The 20,336-nt window shown below is 49.6% G+C and overlaps 1 protein-coding gene across 7 annotated transcripts in view; it reads right to left on the bottom strand.

Annotated features, from left to right (window-relative positions):
* CSPP1 (centrosome and spindle pole associated protein 1) overlaps positions 1-20,336 on the bottom strand; it is a 1,229,219-nt gene that overhangs the window by 541,729 nt on the left and 667,154 nt on the right. For all 7 annotated transcript variants that reach the window (XM_078687197.1, XM_078687198.1, XM_078687199.1 and 4 more), the window contains one exon: positions 20,236-20,323. In XM_078687197.1, coding sequence (XP_078543323.1) covers positions 20,236-20,323 — 88 coding nt within the window. The remainder of the gene's footprint in view (positions 1-20,235; positions 20,324-20,336) is intronic.

Genomic DNA, 20,336 nt, shown 5'->3' on the forward strand with positions numbered 1-20,336 from the left:
GCTGCCCACTCACCTGCATAATATTTGTTGGATGCACCGCTGTTTGGCGGGTCCTTTTCCCCGGTATTCCCGGCATTGTAGCACCTTGGCGGCCATATTGGGGGGGTAGAGGCACGTCCGGCGGTGCCATTCTGACGCTGTGACGGTCTAGTCGTCACAAGGATGCTAGTCGTCTACTTAAAGAGATCAGGCCGACGCGCAGCGGTCTCGCGCTGCGGGATCGCCGGATTTCTGCCGGAGTTATGTCTGAGTTCTGCCCGTCTGCGCCCGTCCGCGCTGAGGACGGGCTGCAGGACGGGCTGCTCAAGGAGGATGCTTTGCCCACGGCAGCATATCAGGTACTTTATGCTTATTCCCCTGGGGATATGAGGGCTTTGAAGCCTTCTTTTCTACCTTGTCACTTTGGGTCTACTCCTGAGGACCTATTGAGCACTCCCATCTGCCCTATTTGTTACAGCGACACCCCTTCTGTTTCGCCTGTTGGAAGCGAACAAGTTCTTGCTCCTAATAGGGACTTCTTATCTTCAGAAAGGGGTTTCTTGATTAATGCTCGATCATTGATTAAGAATAATATAGCCTTCCATGATTTTGTTGTGGCTAGGGACCCATCCTGGGTTTTTGTGACGGAAACCTGGGCTATGGAGTCATCGGGCCCAGATCTTCTTAATGCGATCCCGGAAGGCTATGCGCTACAGAGATCGATTCTCTATAAAACCTCTGCTGTCTGCCGTATACAAGTTCTCTCCGAGCCCTCCGACTCCTTTCAGGCTCTGCATTTCGTTATTTCCTCCTCCCCTTCGACATCCTTCACGGGTCTTCTCATTTATAGACCTCCTGGCCACAGATCTAATTTCAGCCATGATCTCTTTAGAATCCTGGAACCCTATTTTGGGAAACCATATTTTACCATTCTAGGGGATCTAAATTTCCACCTAGATGACATGAGCTCGAAAGATACTCTGTCCCTGACGGACCCACTTACCACATGTGGTCTGCTTCAGTTGGTGAACAGCCCTACTCATCTGGCTGGCCATATTTTGGACGGGGTGTTTTCCAACAACCCGAGGCTTTCCACGGGTCCCCCAGTACCTTTGGTTTGGTCAGATCATTTGGCTGTACCCCTAGTATTGACATCTCCCTTTGAACCACGGTCCATTCTGGTCCCTGTCAAGAAAGTTCTTAAGAGATGCTATGGGAACATCTCAAATAATACCCTGGCCCCTCTAATAGGATCTGTTGCCCTCCTGGCTTCTAGGGATGCCAGTGCTGCTGTACAGGAACTTCACAATTCCATCTCTAGAGCAGTGGATGTGATAGCCCCAGCATCTCTTCGCTACTCAGCAAGGGCCAAACCCACTGCCCCCTGGTTCACAGAGCCCCTGAGGCTCCTGAGACAGAGCTGTAGGAGGCAGGAGAGAAAATGGCGTAGAACCTGGGAGCCTTCTGACAGAGATTCCTTTAAGCGGGTGCTGGCAGGGTATAAGGCTAGGATTATTAAGGAAAAGCAGGAATATTTTACTAAGCGGACGACATCCCTCACTTCATCAAGGGAGCTTTTTAAGATCGTCGACTCCCTGTGCTCCTTGCAAGAGCCTGACACGGTCGTGGGCTCGCAGGAGCTCTGCGACAGGATCTCAGACTTCTTTCATACCAAAATCGCAGATATTCATCTGACGCTAGAAGCACAAAGAAGAACGTTAGCTGTTAGCCCCAGCCCATCATACACTAGCCTAGATCCCTGGACTAGAGATCCATTCAAGACTCTTACAGTCTTTCCACCTCTTAACATTGAAGACCTGGATTCTCTATTGAATAAAATTAAATCTGGCTCTCCGCTGGACCCCTGTCCGTTGAAAGTTTTGAAGGAATGTAGGGACACCTTGCTACCTCCATTATTGGAGGTGATGAATGGTGCGATACTTCAGGGAATTTTTCCGGTAGCCTGGAAAAAGGCGATAGTTAAGCCCCTACTTAAAAAGCCCACCCTGGACCCGAAAACACTCAAAAACTTTAGACCCATTTCCTTGTTGCCAGCCCCTGCTAAAATGTTGGAATCCCACCTTAATCTACATCTTACCACCTTTCTTGACTCCTCTGGGTTCCTGGACCAGTCCCAACATGGATTCAGGAAACTCCACAGTACTGAGTCAGCACTTACGGTGGTGATGGATAACATTCGAGCTAAGGTGGACCAAGGACAGACCACATTGCTAGTCCTACTTGATCTCACGGCTGCATTTGATACCCTGTCTCCCTCAACTTTAACAGCTCGTCTGAGGGAGATAAGGGTACAGGGCCCAGCGCTTGACCTTCTGTCCTCGTTTCTAGCTCTAAGAGAGCAGAGGGTCAAGCTTGGAGAGTTCCTCTCCCCTGCCAAACCAGTGCAATGTGGGGTGCCGCAAGGGTCGGCGTTAAGTCCGACCCTGTTTAACATCTATGTGGCCCCACTTGCTAGGTTAGTAAAATCGCAGGGGATGGAGGTGGTATCATATGCAGATGATACTCAGATCATGGTGTCCTTGGCCCATTCGGTCGGCACCGTTGCATTCAGCTTCAGGAACTGCATGCAAGCAGTTTCTGAATGGATGATTCAAAATTCATTAAAGCTGAACGGTGATAAAACCGAGGTGCTGATCTTCGGCAAGGACCGGGATGTGTGGTCTAGTGAGTGGTGGCCCCCTTCATTGGGAGCCTGTCCTACTCCATCGTACTCAGCCAGGAAACTTGGGGTTTTTATAGACACTTCGTTGTCTAGGAATCTTCAGGTAAATAGAACTGTGGCCACATGTTGGGGAGTTATTAGGATTCTTAGAAGAATGGCTCACTACCTGTCTCCCCAGGCTCGGAAACAGACCGTGGTCGCGCTGGTCTCTTCCCGGCTAGATTATTGCAACGGTTTGTATTCAAATATCAACAAGGACCTTATCCAACGCCTGCAGAGTGTGCAGAACGCGGCTGACAGATTTGTTCTGGACATTCCCATCTCCTCCTCTGCCACGCTAGCCAGGAAGGACCTTCATTGGCTTCCGATCCAGTTTAGAATTTCGTTCAAAATCCTTTGTCTGGTTTTCGGAGCCTTATTGGCGGGCCCCTCGGATGCCTTAGGCTCCTTGCTAACGTGTTATATTCCCAGCAGGAACCTTCGCTCCTCCAACATGAATCTTCTGTGCATTCCTCGTATCAGGAAGGTCAGATTGGGAGGAAGGGCATTTGCTACCGTGGCTCCTCGATTGTGGAACTTCCTGCCTGCGGAGATTAAGGCGCAACCGTCGCTGTCCCTTTTTAAAAAGGCTTTAAAAACTTGGTATTTTAAAGAGGCCTACTAGTAAGCTTCCACCGGGCATAAGACAGGTATTTGGATTAGGCGCCTTGATGGCCATTGGACTAAGTAGCGCACTATAAAACGCTTTTCATTCATTCATTCGCTGTGGCGCGCGCGTACCACTCGAGGGATTGTTCTTTTTTGGATCCATTTCACAGGGAAGCAACTAAATGAAAGAAGGAAAAAGAGGCTGTCTGCCTATTTTGTTCGCGATGCACCTATAAGTATGGAGCTGAGGGCACGGCAGAGACGCGTATGTAAAAGCAGTCTGCTGCTGCCCTTGGTGTAGGTGACTGAGAGGGAGTATTTGACAGAACAAACACAGTTTTGGTTTGAAAAGTGCCAAGCTATGCATTGAAGCCCTGTGCAGAGTCTCGTAGTCAGAGTGCTTGGTGAACCTAGTATAATCCGGAATGCCAGCGATCGTCTTCCTCTGTAGCCAATATTTTGGGGTAGATGGTATACCATCACTGCTTGAACCTGTAAGGTTTCCATCACCTGTGTGATAGCGCTGCTATCCAACCCTATGAAGTCTGGTTAGCTGTATTATTCTACCCAAGACCGCAGAATGTGCCTTACTGTATTTTTCAACCATACCCATTGCAGGAGTGCACTGCAGTTGTGGGTTAGAGTGCAGTACATAGGTGGAGTTCAAAGCAGGGGTGGGGTGTAATGCCGAGGTGGAGGGCAGGAGTGCAGTGCAGTAGAAGCGTGGAGTGCAGGTCAGTGATAGAGTGCAGTTCAGGTTTTAAGTGCAGCGTGTTATGAAAACACACATGGCTTACACACGCACACATCTGTGGACATTCCCATCGGTGCCATGGCATCTCCCCATCACACTATGGCACCGACAGATCTGTGCGAGCTGCACTTCTGTACCATGACATGCCTTTACCAGGACACCCATTGCACTGACACCGCTGTGCTGTGGTCGTATCTGCACCCTGGGTACATCCTGGCCCCACGCATGACCACCTTTATACCATGAACATAACGTTGCCTATTACAGGCAACACTGCTGCACTTTAAGCATACCTTCCCACTGCACACCTCTGTGCCACATGTGAACACCAGGGACACATCCCGCCCCTGGCATACTTTTATCAGGACTCATCTCCACGACAGGCACCCTGGGGCACACTCTGGGGACATGAGACGCGCTCAAACAATCCAAGCGGAAACCTGTTGACAACTCTCTGTTGCTGCAATGAAATTTCTGCCAATCTATGGGATTAGCGGAAGCGGTGTTTAGTACCTGGTTACGCCTGTGCTCTGCATGAGGAGGCAGCACTCTGAACAAGGGGCTGCCGGCAGCGGTGTACCCTCTGCATGAGGGGACACGGCAGGCACTCTAAGTTTGGAAAGAGGGACCACCTGCTTCGCTCTACGCACTGTACGAGGGGCTACAGGTAGCGCTCTAATCTCTGCATGAGGCCCCCCCCCTGCACAGGAGGCTCGACCCCTCAATTACCCCGGTACTCATGCTGCTGTTGTGCCCTGACCAGTGCACCATGGCTTGATTGTGGGCAGAGTCCCCAGTTAGGGCGAAGGTGGTGCTGGTTAACCTCAGGTCTTCGGCACGAAAGCCCATCTCCTTCTCCTGCTCAGAGGGAAGCTCTATGACCTGCACTCGGGACACCCGCTTCCCCTCAGCAAAAGAAGGGGCCCTCGGGGCTTTGCCTGAAGCCGGGCTCCTGTCCTGCACCTCCACGTGGTCCCCAGTGGACAGCTACATGCCCCCATGCTGCCCCCCAGCACCTGGAAGAGAGGGGCTCCTCTTCCGCCTCCCTGGAGGGTTAGGTTGTGCGGTGTTAGTCTCGCTGGCCCTGGTGGGTCACCCTGCCCTGGGACAGGACCATCCTTCTCTTTTATTGGAGATGCGTTTATCGCCTCTCCCTTGGCTTCTCCGCCTTCATGGGCAAAGAGGGAGGAGCTGGCACTGCCGGTTGTGGTCCTTAGTGGGGTGATTGGCCGACACAGAAACTTTTAATGATGATAACTTGGCTTGTTCTGCAGGCGAGGGGGCAGAGAGACCTGCAGTACACCTTTTAAATGGGGAGAATAGGTTTTATCTGGCGTAACCGTGGGGCATCTGGTCTTCCCCTATGTTTTTAAATGTTGGCATTTTGTCACCCCGGACGGTTGTCTGCTGCAAATCCCCAGCAGGTTCATTCAACGCCGGGTGTATCGTTTCTTTCAAGTAGCTGTTGACTTTTAAGGTCGACAACTTATCTGGCTGGACGTGGCTGCGCAGCAGGTCAACACCAGACCCCTTCCCTGTTGAAAAGACAGTTTCTTTCAGGTAGTTGCTGACCTCCAGCCATGTGATTTTGCCCTGCAGGCCTCCATCAGACCCTTTAAATGTGGACAGTATGTCTGGCAGGAGCTGGTTATAGGGTGAGGGGTCGCATTTTAGTTCTTCCAATCTGGACAACTTCTGGTGCTGGCTTGAGTCGGATGGCTTCAGACCCCGCTTTGCCCCCTGCAGCACTACGGAGATCGCCTGCAGGCTTGAACTCTTGGGGTTCGGGTGTGCCCCAGATCCGTGCGATGCTTACCACCAGTGCCAGCTCACCATACCATCATTGGCAGCTTCTTACAGTGCACACAAATGGATGTTCCACTCACTGCCCTCATCATGTTCATTCTGAAGGTGGCCAAATAGTCCTTAGCTTCTTTTCTGAGCTTGCGGCCAGTGTACTATTTGTGATTTTCCTTTTAAGTGAAAGTCTCTCCTTGGTTCTCGTTTTTCATGCTTTTCCTGCCTCCTCCCTCCCTCGCTTCCTCTATCTCTCCGTCTCCACTCTTCCTCTCTCTCACTACCTCTCCCCCTCTTCCGCTCTCACTCGCCCCCTCCCAACTTCTCGTTGTCCCCCTCCATCTTTCTCTCTCCCTCACTCCCCTCTTCCTCTCCCTCTCTCTTGCCCTCTATCTCTCTTCCTTTCTCTTTCCCCCTCCCTCTCATGCTTCCTCTCTCTCTCTCCCCCTCCCTCTCATGCTTCCTCTCTCCCTCACCCTCTCCCCAAGACAAGGCAACAGTCTCAAAAGCATTTGCAATGCAATATGTCTCGCTTTACTGAAACTTTCAGCTATTGTCATTGCTAATAATAATAATTGAACGCCAATAGTTCAAACTTCCAGTAATGCGAGACCTATTGCATTGCAAGTGCTTGTTTAAGCAGCCTCAAGAAGCAGGCACTTGTCTTAGAAGAGAATAATGACCTAATGACTAGAAAACCACAGTGGCGGGACACAGACTAGCAGACATAAAAACTAAAACAAAATCCACTAGCCTGAAGCTGGAAGCATATCGGATGGAGCGCAGATTGAGATGGACAAACAATGCTGGTCGGGAGGGTGAACTAGGGAAATTAAGCTAACACAGACTTTAAAATCCCTCAAAGCTTCTTCACCACAATTGTGGTGGTCTTTCGAATTAATGGGCGATAGACAGAGTGACTGCATTGATTTACAATATTTTTGCGAAATACAGCTCAATATGGGGCCCTTCTGAAATTCTGCCTTTAGAGACTTAAGCAGCCTACAACGGCAACATCAGGCTGACCTGGTTAGAAAGCCAGGCTTCTCAGAGACACTGCTCATCCATCAGTCACACAACACTAAAGAGCCTGATCAATATGAAATGCAAACTTGGTATACAATATGCAAATCTCCTGTCTGACTACAGGAATATATTTAAAATGAGTTGAGCCTGCAACCAGAGATTGTAACCCAGCTTTCATAAGGATATGTGGCTACAGTCTTCCTATCCACCCCTTCCATCCTTTCAATTTTTTTCCCTTACTACCTTTTTCCATGGATTTCTTTTTAAACCTTCACTCTATTTTGCTTTAAACCTGGACAAATAACATTGTTACACTAAGGGGGAAGCAGGTGGGGGTTGGAATAACAAAAAATACATTATTAATAAGAAATTAGTGGGTGGGATGGCAGAATCAACTCAGAGGCCAGCAATGTTTGGTTGGCTACACCAATATACGCTGAATGACAATGTGGCAACATGCATGACTGAACAGCATTGCAAGAGAGTCAGTCACCATTGTTAAGAAAGGCGAGATAGTCGAAGGAAACCTAGATCTGTAGTGATCAGGGAGAGACAAAAGGTGGGTGTTGGGAAGAGTTCATGTTTGGCATTTGACATAACAAGCATAAGCTCAGGAAGGCACGCAAAGTGTAACTCGAAGGTACAAACAGATTCATGTTAACAAGAGGGAAAAAAGGCCGGTGAATAGCATCAGTCAAGATTGGATGCGTGATTCTATGAAACAGTTTACCATGTTAATTTGGACTTTTAATGGACACAGGGCTGTTCAAAGCCACCAGCATACTGGAAACCATAAGGTGTCTGGTCTGTTTCTCACACTTCATCATCCACCACACTGCTATGTGATGTGTCCCTTAACACTGCGGTAGTCAATATGCACAACATGGAAACACTTCCCACACAGAAAAAAAACACACCAGATACTTCCAACCACACAGCCTACAGCTGTAGTGTGCTACCCATGGAGGCAAGCACTTCAGTGCCCCACATAGGGGTAGTAAGCACAATATAAGTGCTGCAATACAATATAGGTTCACCAAGACAGAACTTAACTCTCTAGCGTTCCTAGGAAATGTTGGTAATGCAACAAGGTACTGCTAAATTAGATTAATGCCAAAACCACGTTTGCACTGATTTCATAAACTGCCTGTAGTGACACAAAGTGCATATAGAAAGTATCCAAATATATTTCACATCTATTAAGCAAATGTTAAGTAATAAATGTATTCTAGAAGGTTACAGAAAAGTAGAAATATAACAAGTGTTCATCCCCCTAACTCTCAGTGGTAACCACTCCCCTTCAAAATCAGAAGTTAATTAGCCTCCAACTGTTTTAAACTGTTGTGTCAAATTCAAGGACAAAGTTGTGCAAAGGGGGGCGGAGCTTGCCAGCAACTGAAATGGCGGCGTAAGCCCGAAGCTCCGTCCGGTGGTATTAAAAATCCTGCATTATCCTGCATCAGTGCTCTACAGGCGACTGCGAAGCTGTGTCCCCTAACGCCGGAACGAAAGCGCTGCCAGAGGAGCTGCCCGAAAACGCGATCAGGTGGCGATACGAGACAAACTTGACGGGCAGCAGCGGGGACGCGGTAGGCCTGAGAGCAGCGGCCTCGCGTACTGACCCGACCTGAGCCGCGTCACTGTACGTGCGGCTGCGGTGTGGCGGTGGGCCAGGAGTGGAGCTACCAGGTCCTCGCGCCTTGAAACGGAAACGGAGGTGGGGACAGGATGAGCTGCCGCGGCTGATGGACACTGCTCCTCTATTCACCTTTAGTGCCGTAATCCCTGAATAAAGCTGCGCCCCACGACCGTAAGTGCGACAAACACTGGAGAGGACGGTGCAGCGCCCCTTAACTCGGTGGAGCACCATAGGAAGTGGTGCAGAGACCCAGCGACACGCCGGGGGAGCGACTCCGGCCACGGCGACCTAAGTGGCGGTCAGACGCTGGAAGGAGAGCGGGGAAGCACCGAAACGCACAAGCAGCCACGTGGCCTGGTGTGTGGGCCCGCTGCGTGTGGAGGGGTGCGGTGAGTTCGGTCTGAAGTGGAGAATGCCTGGCGGGGATTGTCAGCCCTAAAGATACGAGCTAAACTTAGGAGTCTGTGGGCCTGGCGCTGATTGTTGAGCACTGCGAGAGTGGAAGCTACAGTGACTAACTGCGAACACCCCCCGAGGTCCCCTGAGGTGACTGGCACGAGGCGACATACTAGAGTGCATTGACTGTGGGCTTATGAAGGCAATACATAGCCACTAGGACCTGCCTGCGCGCTGCGGACAAGCATGACAGGGCTACTCCGCGAGGCGGCAGCAGGTGTTTAAGAGGGTGGTCTGTGCATCCCCTGCTTCCAAAGGCTTGCTAAGAAGGTAGAAGCAGAGTCCCGAACCCATCCCTTGAGACGATAGACAGTGCTGGCCACACCGCACGGTACAAGAGGCGGGCGTGCTGAGCGCACTGATTGCAGTAGTGCCTAGAGATCCTATTGTGCCGCCGAAAATGGGACGGGGTGACAAGACACAGACTAAACTATCCTTTGAGCAACGGCGCTCGAAATCGCAGGACGCAGCAAACCAAGAGAAGCGCTCGCAGATCAAAGGTGAAGATGACGCTGAAGGCTCGGACATAAGGTCCATGCTGCTTGCCATGGAAAAGGGCCTTCAGGGTAGCTTGTCGACGCTGGGCTCCAAGATTGATGCACTAACCTATCGAATGGATAGGATGGCCGAAAGAATCCACAAGCATGCAGAGCGACTGGATATGGCTGAAAGAAGAATAACGGAAGTAGAGGAGGCGCAAACGGAACTAGACACGGGACACAAGAAGATCGAACATCTGGTGCAAGCCCTTCAAGACAAGACCGAGGATTTGGAGGCGCGGTCCCGACGCTGCAACCTAAGGATTACTGGAGACGACCCAAACTGGGAACATGGAACGCTTCATAGAGAACCTCCTTACCACCCTGCTGGGCGCGGAGACCTTCTACCAGATGTTTGTGGTGGAAAGGGCGCATAGATCTCTGGGGCCACGACCACGTCCGGGCACTCCACCGCGCCCGATCATAGCAAAACTGCTCAACTATAGGGACAGGGATGCAGCACTGCGCCAAGCAAGAGACAAAAAATCGCTTCAATATGAGGGATCGGAGATATCCCTATAACCGGACTTCACAGCAAGAGTGCAGGAAGCTCGCAAACGCTTTGCCCCATACAAAAAGCAGCTTCAGGAAATGGGTCTGGACTATGCAATGTTGTACCCGGCGAAACTAAGAGTAAACCGACAGGGGAATTCACACCTATTTACAGACCCCCGAGCTCTGCAGCAGGCGTTAAAGAATTGGGCGTGGGACCATCGTAAGAGCACCCGCGAACCGGCGAATGCAACTGAAGAGGGAAGTCAGCTGGATGAACAGGACTGACAACATTGCCACAGTGCGGACTGCCGAATTGGTAAGGTGATGGTACTGCTCTTTGCAGAGTATCACATCCGATGGGATAGCTCTGATGAGTGCCTGCTGGAGTGGCTTACCGAAGAATGAGTATGGGATTGTGGGGGGTGATTACTGAAGCCTGCAGTCTTCTGAGAGATTTGCAGTCCTGCCCTAGATGAGGGGCGACCTGGTATTAGTGGTAACTGGCGGCTCGCTGGATAGCGGTGCTTTTGGATGAACGCTACAGGGTAGCCCTACTGATTATCCCATGATAGATATGCCCTTATTGTAATCTAATATTTAGCAGAGCACAACAGTAAGTCCTATATGTCTGGCATTACCAGTGCGGCTGATGCAAGCTATTGACCACTACGGACGGAGAGTGCTGTGGCTACAGCGGAGTGTTTGAACGGCACCACTCTCTGGAGAAATGGCAACCTCGGCCCCCGTTCGCAATGCACCAGTTCGGCTCACTTGAGTCTACACAGTTGGGGGGGCAGCAGGGGGGGGTGGTGGGTAGGAGTAGAGTACTGCAAGGCCAGGTTGGGGGTGGTCTTCTGTGGGAGGGGGGTGGTGTTGCTAGGCAGATGTATATGGGATGCACGACTGTCTGTAACTTCTACTGATATTTGGTTCTTTTTTTGGGGGGTGGGAGGGTGGGGGGGAATCGTTTGTTGCGGAGCTCAGTTGGGGAGAGAGGAGGGAGTTGCACAGCACAGTCAGTTTGAAGCTTCAGTTGAGGGGGGGGGGGGAATGTCCCTTTATACAGAGCACACACAAGGCAAACCTGAATCAGGAGCATTCATTGCACTTATACAACACAACTTCATCTACAATTGCTAGCTCACCCAGAGTAGCGGATCGTGACCAGACGGCCACGATCCGTGCTCTCACATGGAATGTGAGAGGTTTGAACGACTTCCGTAAGTTGAGGAAAGTAATTAGCTATCTGAAAAGGCAAAATGTAGATATAGCACTCCTACAGGAGACTCATTTACCACCTACCAGCAGAATGCTGGGCTGTAGGGGACTAGAGGGTAATATTGCAGCTGCTGGCTTCACGACTCACGCCAGGGGAGTGATTACATGGATGAACCCAGGGTCTAAACTTACATTTACTCCTATGAGGGCGGTTCTAGAAGGGCAATATGTCATTGCAAACTGTAAGGGCCTGGGAATGGACATGGTGGTGGTGAATGTCTACGGTCCGAATTATGACTCCCCGGACTTCTATCAGACACTTGCGGATATAATTAGCACATATGACACTTCACAGTTGCTATGGGGAGGAGATTTTAACCTAACAGTAGATCCAGACTTAGATAGATCGGCTGGCCCGCCTCGGAGGCCTTCGACGGCAGCGCAGCTGCTGAATGCCAGGATCATCAGTCTTGATCTAGAGGACGTGTGGAGGAACAGGCATGCAGACCCGGGGGGATTCACTCACTACTCAGCCTATTATGGTATACACACCAGAATAGACTACTGGCTAGCGGCTTCCTCTATGATGAATCGAATCAAAGATTGTAGGGTTCTGCCGCGTACACTGTCGGACCACTACCCCATATTATTGAGCATTACAGCTCCTGCGAGGAGGATCCCCCCGTTTACGTGGCGCTTTCCCCCATATTCGCTCCTGGATCCTGCCTTTAGAGGGGAGCTTGCGGAGGCAATCGAATTATACTTCGAGAGTAATGTGGGCTCAGTGGAAGACTTCCAAACGGTGTGGGAGGCCTTCAAGGTCTACATTCGGGGCATAGCCATGTCCAAACACTCTAGCGTGCTGAAGTCTATTAGACAACGGCTCTCAGACTTGGAGCGTCAATTACTGACCCTTGAAAATCGGCAGCTGGCCCTACCGGATGACGCAACCTCGGAAGAGATAAAAGCCCTACTAGCGGGCAAATACGCCACGGCCCAAACTTACGGTGAGGGTGAGAGGCCCGGCTCCGTGCTCACGAAAATCCTTAAGGGCAAGAGAGGGAAGCCTCTGGTTACGGAACTGAAATCTCCCAGTGGTCAGAGTGCGACTGATGAGGCTGAAATCGCAGACATATTCAGACGCTATTACTCGGATTTATACTCTTCGAAAAGCGGGGACCTCTCTGCTGAAACTGGAGTATCTGGAGTATCTGGAGCACATAGAGCTCCCTATGCTCTCTAACGCACATAGGGAATTCCTCATGTTTCCAATAACTAAGGACGAAATCACAGAAGCGCTAGCCCTTATGCGGTCGGGTAGTGCCCCGGGAATTGATGGCCTTACGGTAGAATTTTACAAAGCCTATCAGGAGCAATTGCTGCCCCACCTCTCTGCCTTGTTTGATGACATATGCGTAGAAGGGTGTATGCCACAGTCCATGAGGGAGGCGATGATAGTTACTATTCTTAAGCCTGGTAAGGTAAAAGATGAATGCAGTTCATATAGACCGCTGTCACTGTTAAACGTAGACACTAAGCTGTTTGCAAACGTTTTGGCGACGCGTCTGGCCCTACTCGCCCCTGACTTGGTAGCCCCTGAGCAAGCGGGATTTATACCCAGTAGAAATCTGACATACAATATTCGGACTGTCCTAAGAACCATGCAACATGTTAAGCAGGACACTAAGGCTATCGCAGTGTTCCTGGAAATGGAAAAGGCCTTCGACTCGGTGGAGTGGCATTTCCTATACCAGGTACTGCAGAGAATGGGACTCGGTACCCCTTTTCTCCAAATGATCGGCGCCCTTTATAGTAAGCCTTCGGCTAGGGTGCGTGTTGGCAACATAGTCCCGAACTCTTTCTCCATTGGGAGGGGCACTCGGCAGGGTTGCCCTCTCTCCATACTGCTGTACGCCCTGGTGGCAGAGCCCCTAGCCTGCGCGTTAAGAGAATATCACGGACATGAGGGCATACGGTTTCCGACCTATCGAATTGTAGTATCAATGTATGCTGATGACACTTTGGTATATGTCCACGACCCGGAAATTAATCTGTCCCCTATGCTTAGAGAAATAGTACATTTTGGAGCACTTTCGGGTCTGAAAGTCAATTGGACAAAGTCGTTAGCCTTTCCTCTTACTCCCGCGACTAGAAAATTTGATATGGAATATCTGCTTCAATGGTCGGAGGAACCGATTAGATATCTAGGAATTCGAATCCACTCAGACCCAGAACTTCTCATTAGGGAGAACTATGGAGTAGCGATTAACAGGCTGGGGGACGATATCGCACTTTGGAGCAGGCTCCCGCTCACTCTTATGGGACGCATAGCCATAATGAAGATGGTGGTATTGCCACGGTTTCTCTTCTTATTCAATGCTATACCGGTGGTGCTATCCAAAGCCTTCTTCTAACGACTAACTCAGCTCATGATTAGCCTAGCTTGGGCAGGAAAGCAACCCAGAGTTAGGTGGTCACTGATACTCTGCCTTATGGCATGGGCGGCCTGGGGGCGCCGGACCTAGAACTCTATTATAGAATTGCGCAGGCATCTCATCTGCATACTTGGGTACACGGAGACGAGCGGATACCGCATGTACGCATGGAGCGGCTGTTCGCCCATCCGCTGTCGCTCCCGGCCACGGTGTGGCTACCTGTAGATCGTAGGACTGGTATCCTTGTACCTGTAGATCGTAGGACTGGTATCCTTGACTCAATCTCGGCCACCAACCACGCATGGCACTCGTTACTACAGAGGCGAGGCAGAGCACTGCTCTATTCGCCTGCTATGCCAACAGAGTGGCTGTTGTGGCTTCCCCCCATTAGAGAGAAGGGAGTCACCCAGGCGCTAATGCAGCTTGGAATACTGCATGCGGGCGACCTCTTCCAGGATGGTGTAGCCAAAACCTGGGTACAAGTGATAGGTGATAGAAGCGATATCTCAATGCTCTCCCGCTTCCAGTATCACAGAGTGCGTAGTGCCCTCTTGGAATTACTGGGCAAGGACTTGGCGGAACCACCAGAAGTTACAGAGCTAACCTACATAATAAATTCTGAATCACCCCGCAAACTACTTACTAATTTATACAGGATAGCAATGGCCCAAGGGGAACACCAGCTTATGAAAGCCAGAGTGGCATGGCAAAGGGACTTGCAGGTCACTATAGACGATGGTATGTGGAGATACTGCTGTAACAACACGAAGCGGATTACCCTTAACGGTCGACATAGATTGATACACTTTAAATTTCTACAAAGGGTATATTACACCCAGGAGAGGCTCCACAGATATGGCCTCCGCCAGACAGCAGACTGTGAGAGATGTCGATCACGTAACGCAGACTTTCTCCATTTAGCATGGAACTGCCCGGGGATACAATCTTATTGGCAAGAAATCTTTAAAGAAATTAGCAGGATTTTGGAGGTGGAGATAATTCCCGATCCTGGTCTTGCACTTATAGGTCATTCTAGAACGCTTCCGGTTGCGATTCGGAGACTTGCAGATATGGGGATGCTGATTGCACGGAGAGTGGTTGCACACTGCTGGATGAGAGGGCCACTCCCTGCAATGGCCCGTTGGACTCGGGACATGATGTACTGCAGTACTCAAACAGAGCACTATAGCAAACTGCTGGACCCCAAAAGTCGCCCTAAATATTTCTGGGCCCTGTACCAAACATATCTGAATGGTAGGGGGAGAGAAGGGGCCCCTGACTCGGAGGATAAGCACACTGGGTGGCGGGCCGACGCTACGGACGGGCCGGGATCCCCTGTGCTGGAACAGGAATGACGAGCACACGACCTAGGCGCCCCCATGTGGTGCTGAAGGGAGGGGGAGTGCAGGTGGGGAGAGGGGGAGAGGTGTTGCAGCGGTGCTCGATTACACTGTATCTTACAAGATTATGGGGTCACAGGAGATAAGACCAGCATGAAAGTAAGATCTGCAATGGGATGACCTTCATTTATCAGATGGGTGGGCATGAAAATTTGTGTGAGTGCTAAATTTTAAATGAGTCTCGGACACCGTGTAAATAATCTTCGGAGCTATGTGTGTGCACTGGGGAGGGAGGGGGGGTTATAGTTTGTAACTCGGTTTGGTTTTTGAAGTCCAAAAGTTGTTAGACCTGCCGTAATCACTTCAATCTGGGGCCAGAACGGGGGTGGGGGCGGTATGCCGATTCACAACGTTCTTATAATAATAGGCCTACAGATTATCCGGAGATGTAACTGACTAGTTTACACCCTCATTTGTCATGCCGCCGGGCCCCAGGGTTGTCGGCTGAAGGGCTGTGTTAATTTGAAAATAATGCGAGTAAACTGTGAACAACGCGGCCGGCCCTCAGGGTTGTAGGCTTGATGCTGTGTCCTTGCGGAATAGTGCAATAAAGGTCTTCTGAAACTTAAAAAAAAAAAATTGTGCAAAGCCACAAGTCTGACAAAGGGTATTCAATTTTTCTTGCAGAAAGGCCAAGATTATGAGAAAGAAGTGAAGTGTTTGGCAGTATAAAGATACTGCCGTGATCAGGCCATCCCTGCTACCAGACCCACACCTATTTGTTTTCCCGTTTTTTAGGTCGAGCTGGAGATAGCAATGCGAAGCATTGCGCTCAGCTCGACAACTTATGTTGCCCGTCTCCTGCGAATCTGAGACAGGGGTCGGGCACGCGCGGCGATTGGTGTCTGTGGACGCGCACGTCCAGGCCGGCGCCGTGCACATCCCCTGCCTCAGATTCCCTGAAGTGCGCCAACACACACACGCAGGCAGGAACGCGCACACACACGCAACAGCCACACATGCGCGCGCGCACACACGCATTCACACACACACACACACAGACACAGACACAGACACAGACACATACACAGACACATACACAGACACATACACAGACACATACACAGACACACGCGCGCGGAGGGAGGGAGGGTAGAGTCTGCGTCTATGGGAGTCCGCTCCTGCACAGGCCCCCGCGGGGCCTCCCTCTTACCTGCTACCGATAGCCGCTCCTCACTGCTGTTGGGGGCAGTCATTTCTGGAGCGCCGATGGCGGCTGCACGACTCTCGCAGCATTCCCTTAATTACGGCGGCAGATCCAGGGCAGGGACAGTGCATGTGCGAGCAGCCCTCGCACCCCCGTCTCCTCCCCGGCCCGGATGTGGGCACTAGCTGCAGATCCAGGGACAGCGCATGCGCTAGTTATTTTCAGCCAGCCTGCCAGTCCCGGGGGACCTTGCGAGCACACAACCACGTTAAATCTCCCCTCCAGAAGAGAGGCGACGACTGCTTCGGACAAATCCCTGCCGTGATACATTCCGTTTCTGCAGCTCTACAATTCTCTTTGGCTCGGCTGACAAGTCAAGTCTCTCGGAGGCCCCCTCCCCGCGCGTCCCTTACACCCTGCATGTTTCTCGGCCTAAGCATTAGATGTCAAAAAGGCCAAGGGAACAGGACTACATGTCTTTATAACATGGATCTCCGAATGTAACCAACTTCGGGAGATGAACAAAACTAGCTCTTGAATGGGCAGATTACCATCAGTTGGAGAGCCTGGTTGGGGAGCAGGGGGGGTGGTAAGGGGGCGGGGGTCTGGCAACAAACACAACGCCGCCAGGTTTTCGTGTATCGAAAAAAACAGCGCAAATAGAGCAGGACAAACAGATCCCATCTAATCCGCCTTCTGTAGTTATACAATCAAAGAGACACATAGTAAACCAAGATCATGCTTGTTAAAGTTAATGTTCAGCGATCGGTGTTTTTGCAACACAATTTTTCTAAAGTTACATTAGAAAACTGCTACCTGCGATTCATTATTGCACTCGTGCCTTTGTTGGGTGGTTTTAGTTTTTTTTTTCTATTCACGGATGGTTGAGCGGCACCAAACACCGCATTTTTAAAGTCGCTGACCACTGCATTTTTAAAAGTCTATTATGTACAATTTGAATAGCGCTCACCTAGTTTCAGATCAATGGTACACCGAGAAACCAGGGGAAGGGGGTGGTCGAGGCATTCGATATAGGTCAGCAAACATGGAGGTGTGGAAGGCACATCAAAGAGCAGAAGCAAGTCAGAGGCGCAAATGGGTGCAGAAAGGTGAAAGGGCAGAGGCCGGCCAGCTTCAGGGTTCATTAGAGCATGGAATTACTGTAAACACTGGCTTCAAAACAGGCCACTTTTATGTGCTCGGGCACCAGTGTTATTCTCAGAACCTTAACTAGTTTTTTTTTGGGGGGGGGGGGGGGGGGGGTTGTGCAGATTTATATAGCGCGACCTCGACCCGAATGTATTGGAGCGCTTTACATGAGCATCGGTTTCGTTACACAAAGACACATTCAGGCACGGATAAAGTTAGTGCTTTCACTTTATTAGCCTGTTCAATTATACCGATCAAAAAAGAAAACAAGTCAATACCGGGGTCTCTCGGAGGCCCCCTCCCCGCGCGTCCCTTACACCCTGCATGTTTCCCGGCTTATTATTTTTCATTGCTTCTGTTTTTTACCTCCGTGGATGTTGGACGGCTTCCAACAGCAGGTTATAAAATCCTCTTTCTTGTTTTGTTTGGTTGTCATATTCCTGACGGAAGCCGGTGACGGTACAGCTGTTTCTGTCTGTCGTGGCTGATGGCTGCAGCTTTGCTGGAGCTGTAAGGGTCTCTCTCCGGCAGTGGGGGACGCTGCCCTTCCGTGCTTTCTGCTCTTACTGTTGACTCAAACGTTACTGTACCTTGTAGGCTGCCCAGCTTAGCGCTGTCATGTATGGATAGTGTACCGAAGTTCAATTTGGATCTAGGCGCTATGTTAAAGGGGGGGCTTGTAGGAGCTAAAGTGAGGCCGAACTTGGAATCTGGAAGTCTGGGTTCTGCTGCTGATGCTGTGTGATTGACTTGACAAAAAAACCCTGTTAATCAAATCAACTTTTCTGCACTGACCCAAATGGTATCTATGTGTAATGTGTAATGTTAGAAAAAAGTGTCTGTGAATTACATTCACCTGTCACCGCCCCACCCCAAAACAAAGATACTTCTCATCAGTATTCCACTGGAACCCGCATTCTCCATAGTATTCTGGGTCATGCATGTCATATGCACTGGCAAGGCATCACTTGTATCTGAGCTCTGGCTAAACCTTACCATGCATTTGAAATTTAAAGATTATATATATATATATATATATATATATATATATATATATATATATATATATATTTAGTCACCAAACTGCTCCGTTACCGGGGCACACTCTTAGTCAGCCGGTGCAAGTTCCAGGGACGGGCTTTCCCTGTAAATTCAATTTACCACCAAAAGAAATACTCGCACTCCACCAGAAGTATTGTTATGCAGGTTTAATTATTCAGCTTTAACCAACGCGTTTCACAGCATCCGCTGCTTGATCACGGTTCTGGAACCGTGATCAAGCAGCGGATGCTGTGAAACGCGTTGGTTAAAGCTGAATAATTAAACCTGCATAACAATACTTCTGGTGGAGTGCGAGTATTTCTTTTGGTGGTAAAAAAAAAATATATATATATATATGGGACGTCACGTGCAAAATTTTCAGGTATTATTAACGTTTCAGGAACATCACTTTACATGCTTGGTTGGACCTGTAATACCATAATTAAAGAGAACTTGCGTTTGCCACAAGGCAACGAGTGAGCAGAGGGTACAAGTGTCACAAGACAAAGGGCAATCTAGCAGAAATGTACCGCTCATTAAGAGACTGAAAGCTACTATCGGAGTCTCTACTTTTAGAATCATTTCAAAACTTGCAGAGGCTTTTTGTTTGCCATAGTCCGTTTAGCTTTATATAGTGACTGCGGTTCACCAATCAGAATGCAGCTTATATTGCACAAGGTCAAATTTTTAAAATTTTCTTTCATGGTTGGTCTCCGTCTTAATTAGCCAAATTTCCACGTACAGACAGGTGGAATATATGTTTGCAAACACAGAAACGTAAAAAAAAAAGTGGAGTAGTGTGGCTCACTGGTTAGAGGCAGCAGGCCCGAGAGCAGAAGTCAGCCCGGGACCAGGGTTCAATTCCCGACGCGGCAGGGTCGTGGACCTTGGTCAGCGGACTCGATAATTCTCGCTTCGGTGCTTACTCTAATCAGGGGTTCCACTCGGCAACTCTGGGCATTAGCTTGCCTAATCTCCACAACGGCCCCACCAATTCCGGGGATGCCTGGCTCCACCTTGGGGACTCCCAGCAAGGGACCATCCCACAGGGAAAGCCAGGACGGGTTCCCCAGAGTTATACAGCGCCGGGACGCCCCGTTGCTGGGGCAGCTGTGCGCTTTACAAGTATACTACATTTACATTTACATTTACATTTGCAATGCAACAGGTCTCGCATTTGCGAGAGTTTAACCTATTGACATTGTAATTGACAATGCCTTTTATTTACGTTTTAAAAACCAACACATAAATAAAAGGCATTGCCATTTACAATTCTAATGGCTCAAACTCTAACTGCGAGACCTATTGCATTGCAAATGCTTGTTCTTTATTGGTGAGGGAAGACGCAACCCATAAAAGCACGCTCTCTTTCTTTCCTTCTATTCTCGTCGCCTTGCATGTTTGTTCTTAACATCCCCTGCACCCTCCCTCCATGCCAGTAAGCTTTCCTGTGCCACATCCCCACTTGTTATGCGGGTTTAAATACACAGTGTTTATCAACTTAAACATATTTAAGATAAACCTTAACAGTCTGGCAAACATTAATGAAATAAATGGGCACAACTAAGCTATCGTCCACTGGCTCTGGATAATAAGAATAAAAGGGCCACGCATTCTCTACCGCTAGGTTTTTTTAGGTCATTTTTAAAAAGTGTAGTTCTTTCAGCCGACGTATGTAGCTGTTTCTTTCCAAGCTTCTCTTTACTCTGACCTCTATCCGAGACTCTATCATCAAAACTCTAACACAAGAATCCTAAAACAAAACGCTTACAGAGTACTTCTAGCAGCCAGTACGGAGTAAAAGCAATAATATGTATTGATATACTTACACAGTGTCTGATGAGTGAGCTTGTGAGATCTGTCTCACAGGAACTTGGACAAAAGGGGCAGGATGCGCAGCCATCATTCCAGGGTTATCTATAAAGTGCAG

This window comes from Lissotriton helveticus, chromosome 4_1, assembly GCF_964261635.1.
Source record: "Lissotriton helveticus chromosome 4_1, aLisHel1.1, whole genome shotgun sequence".
Classification (NCBI taxonomy): domain Eukaryota; kingdom Metazoa; phylum Chordata; class Amphibia; order Caudata; family Salamandridae; genus Lissotriton; species Lissotriton helveticus.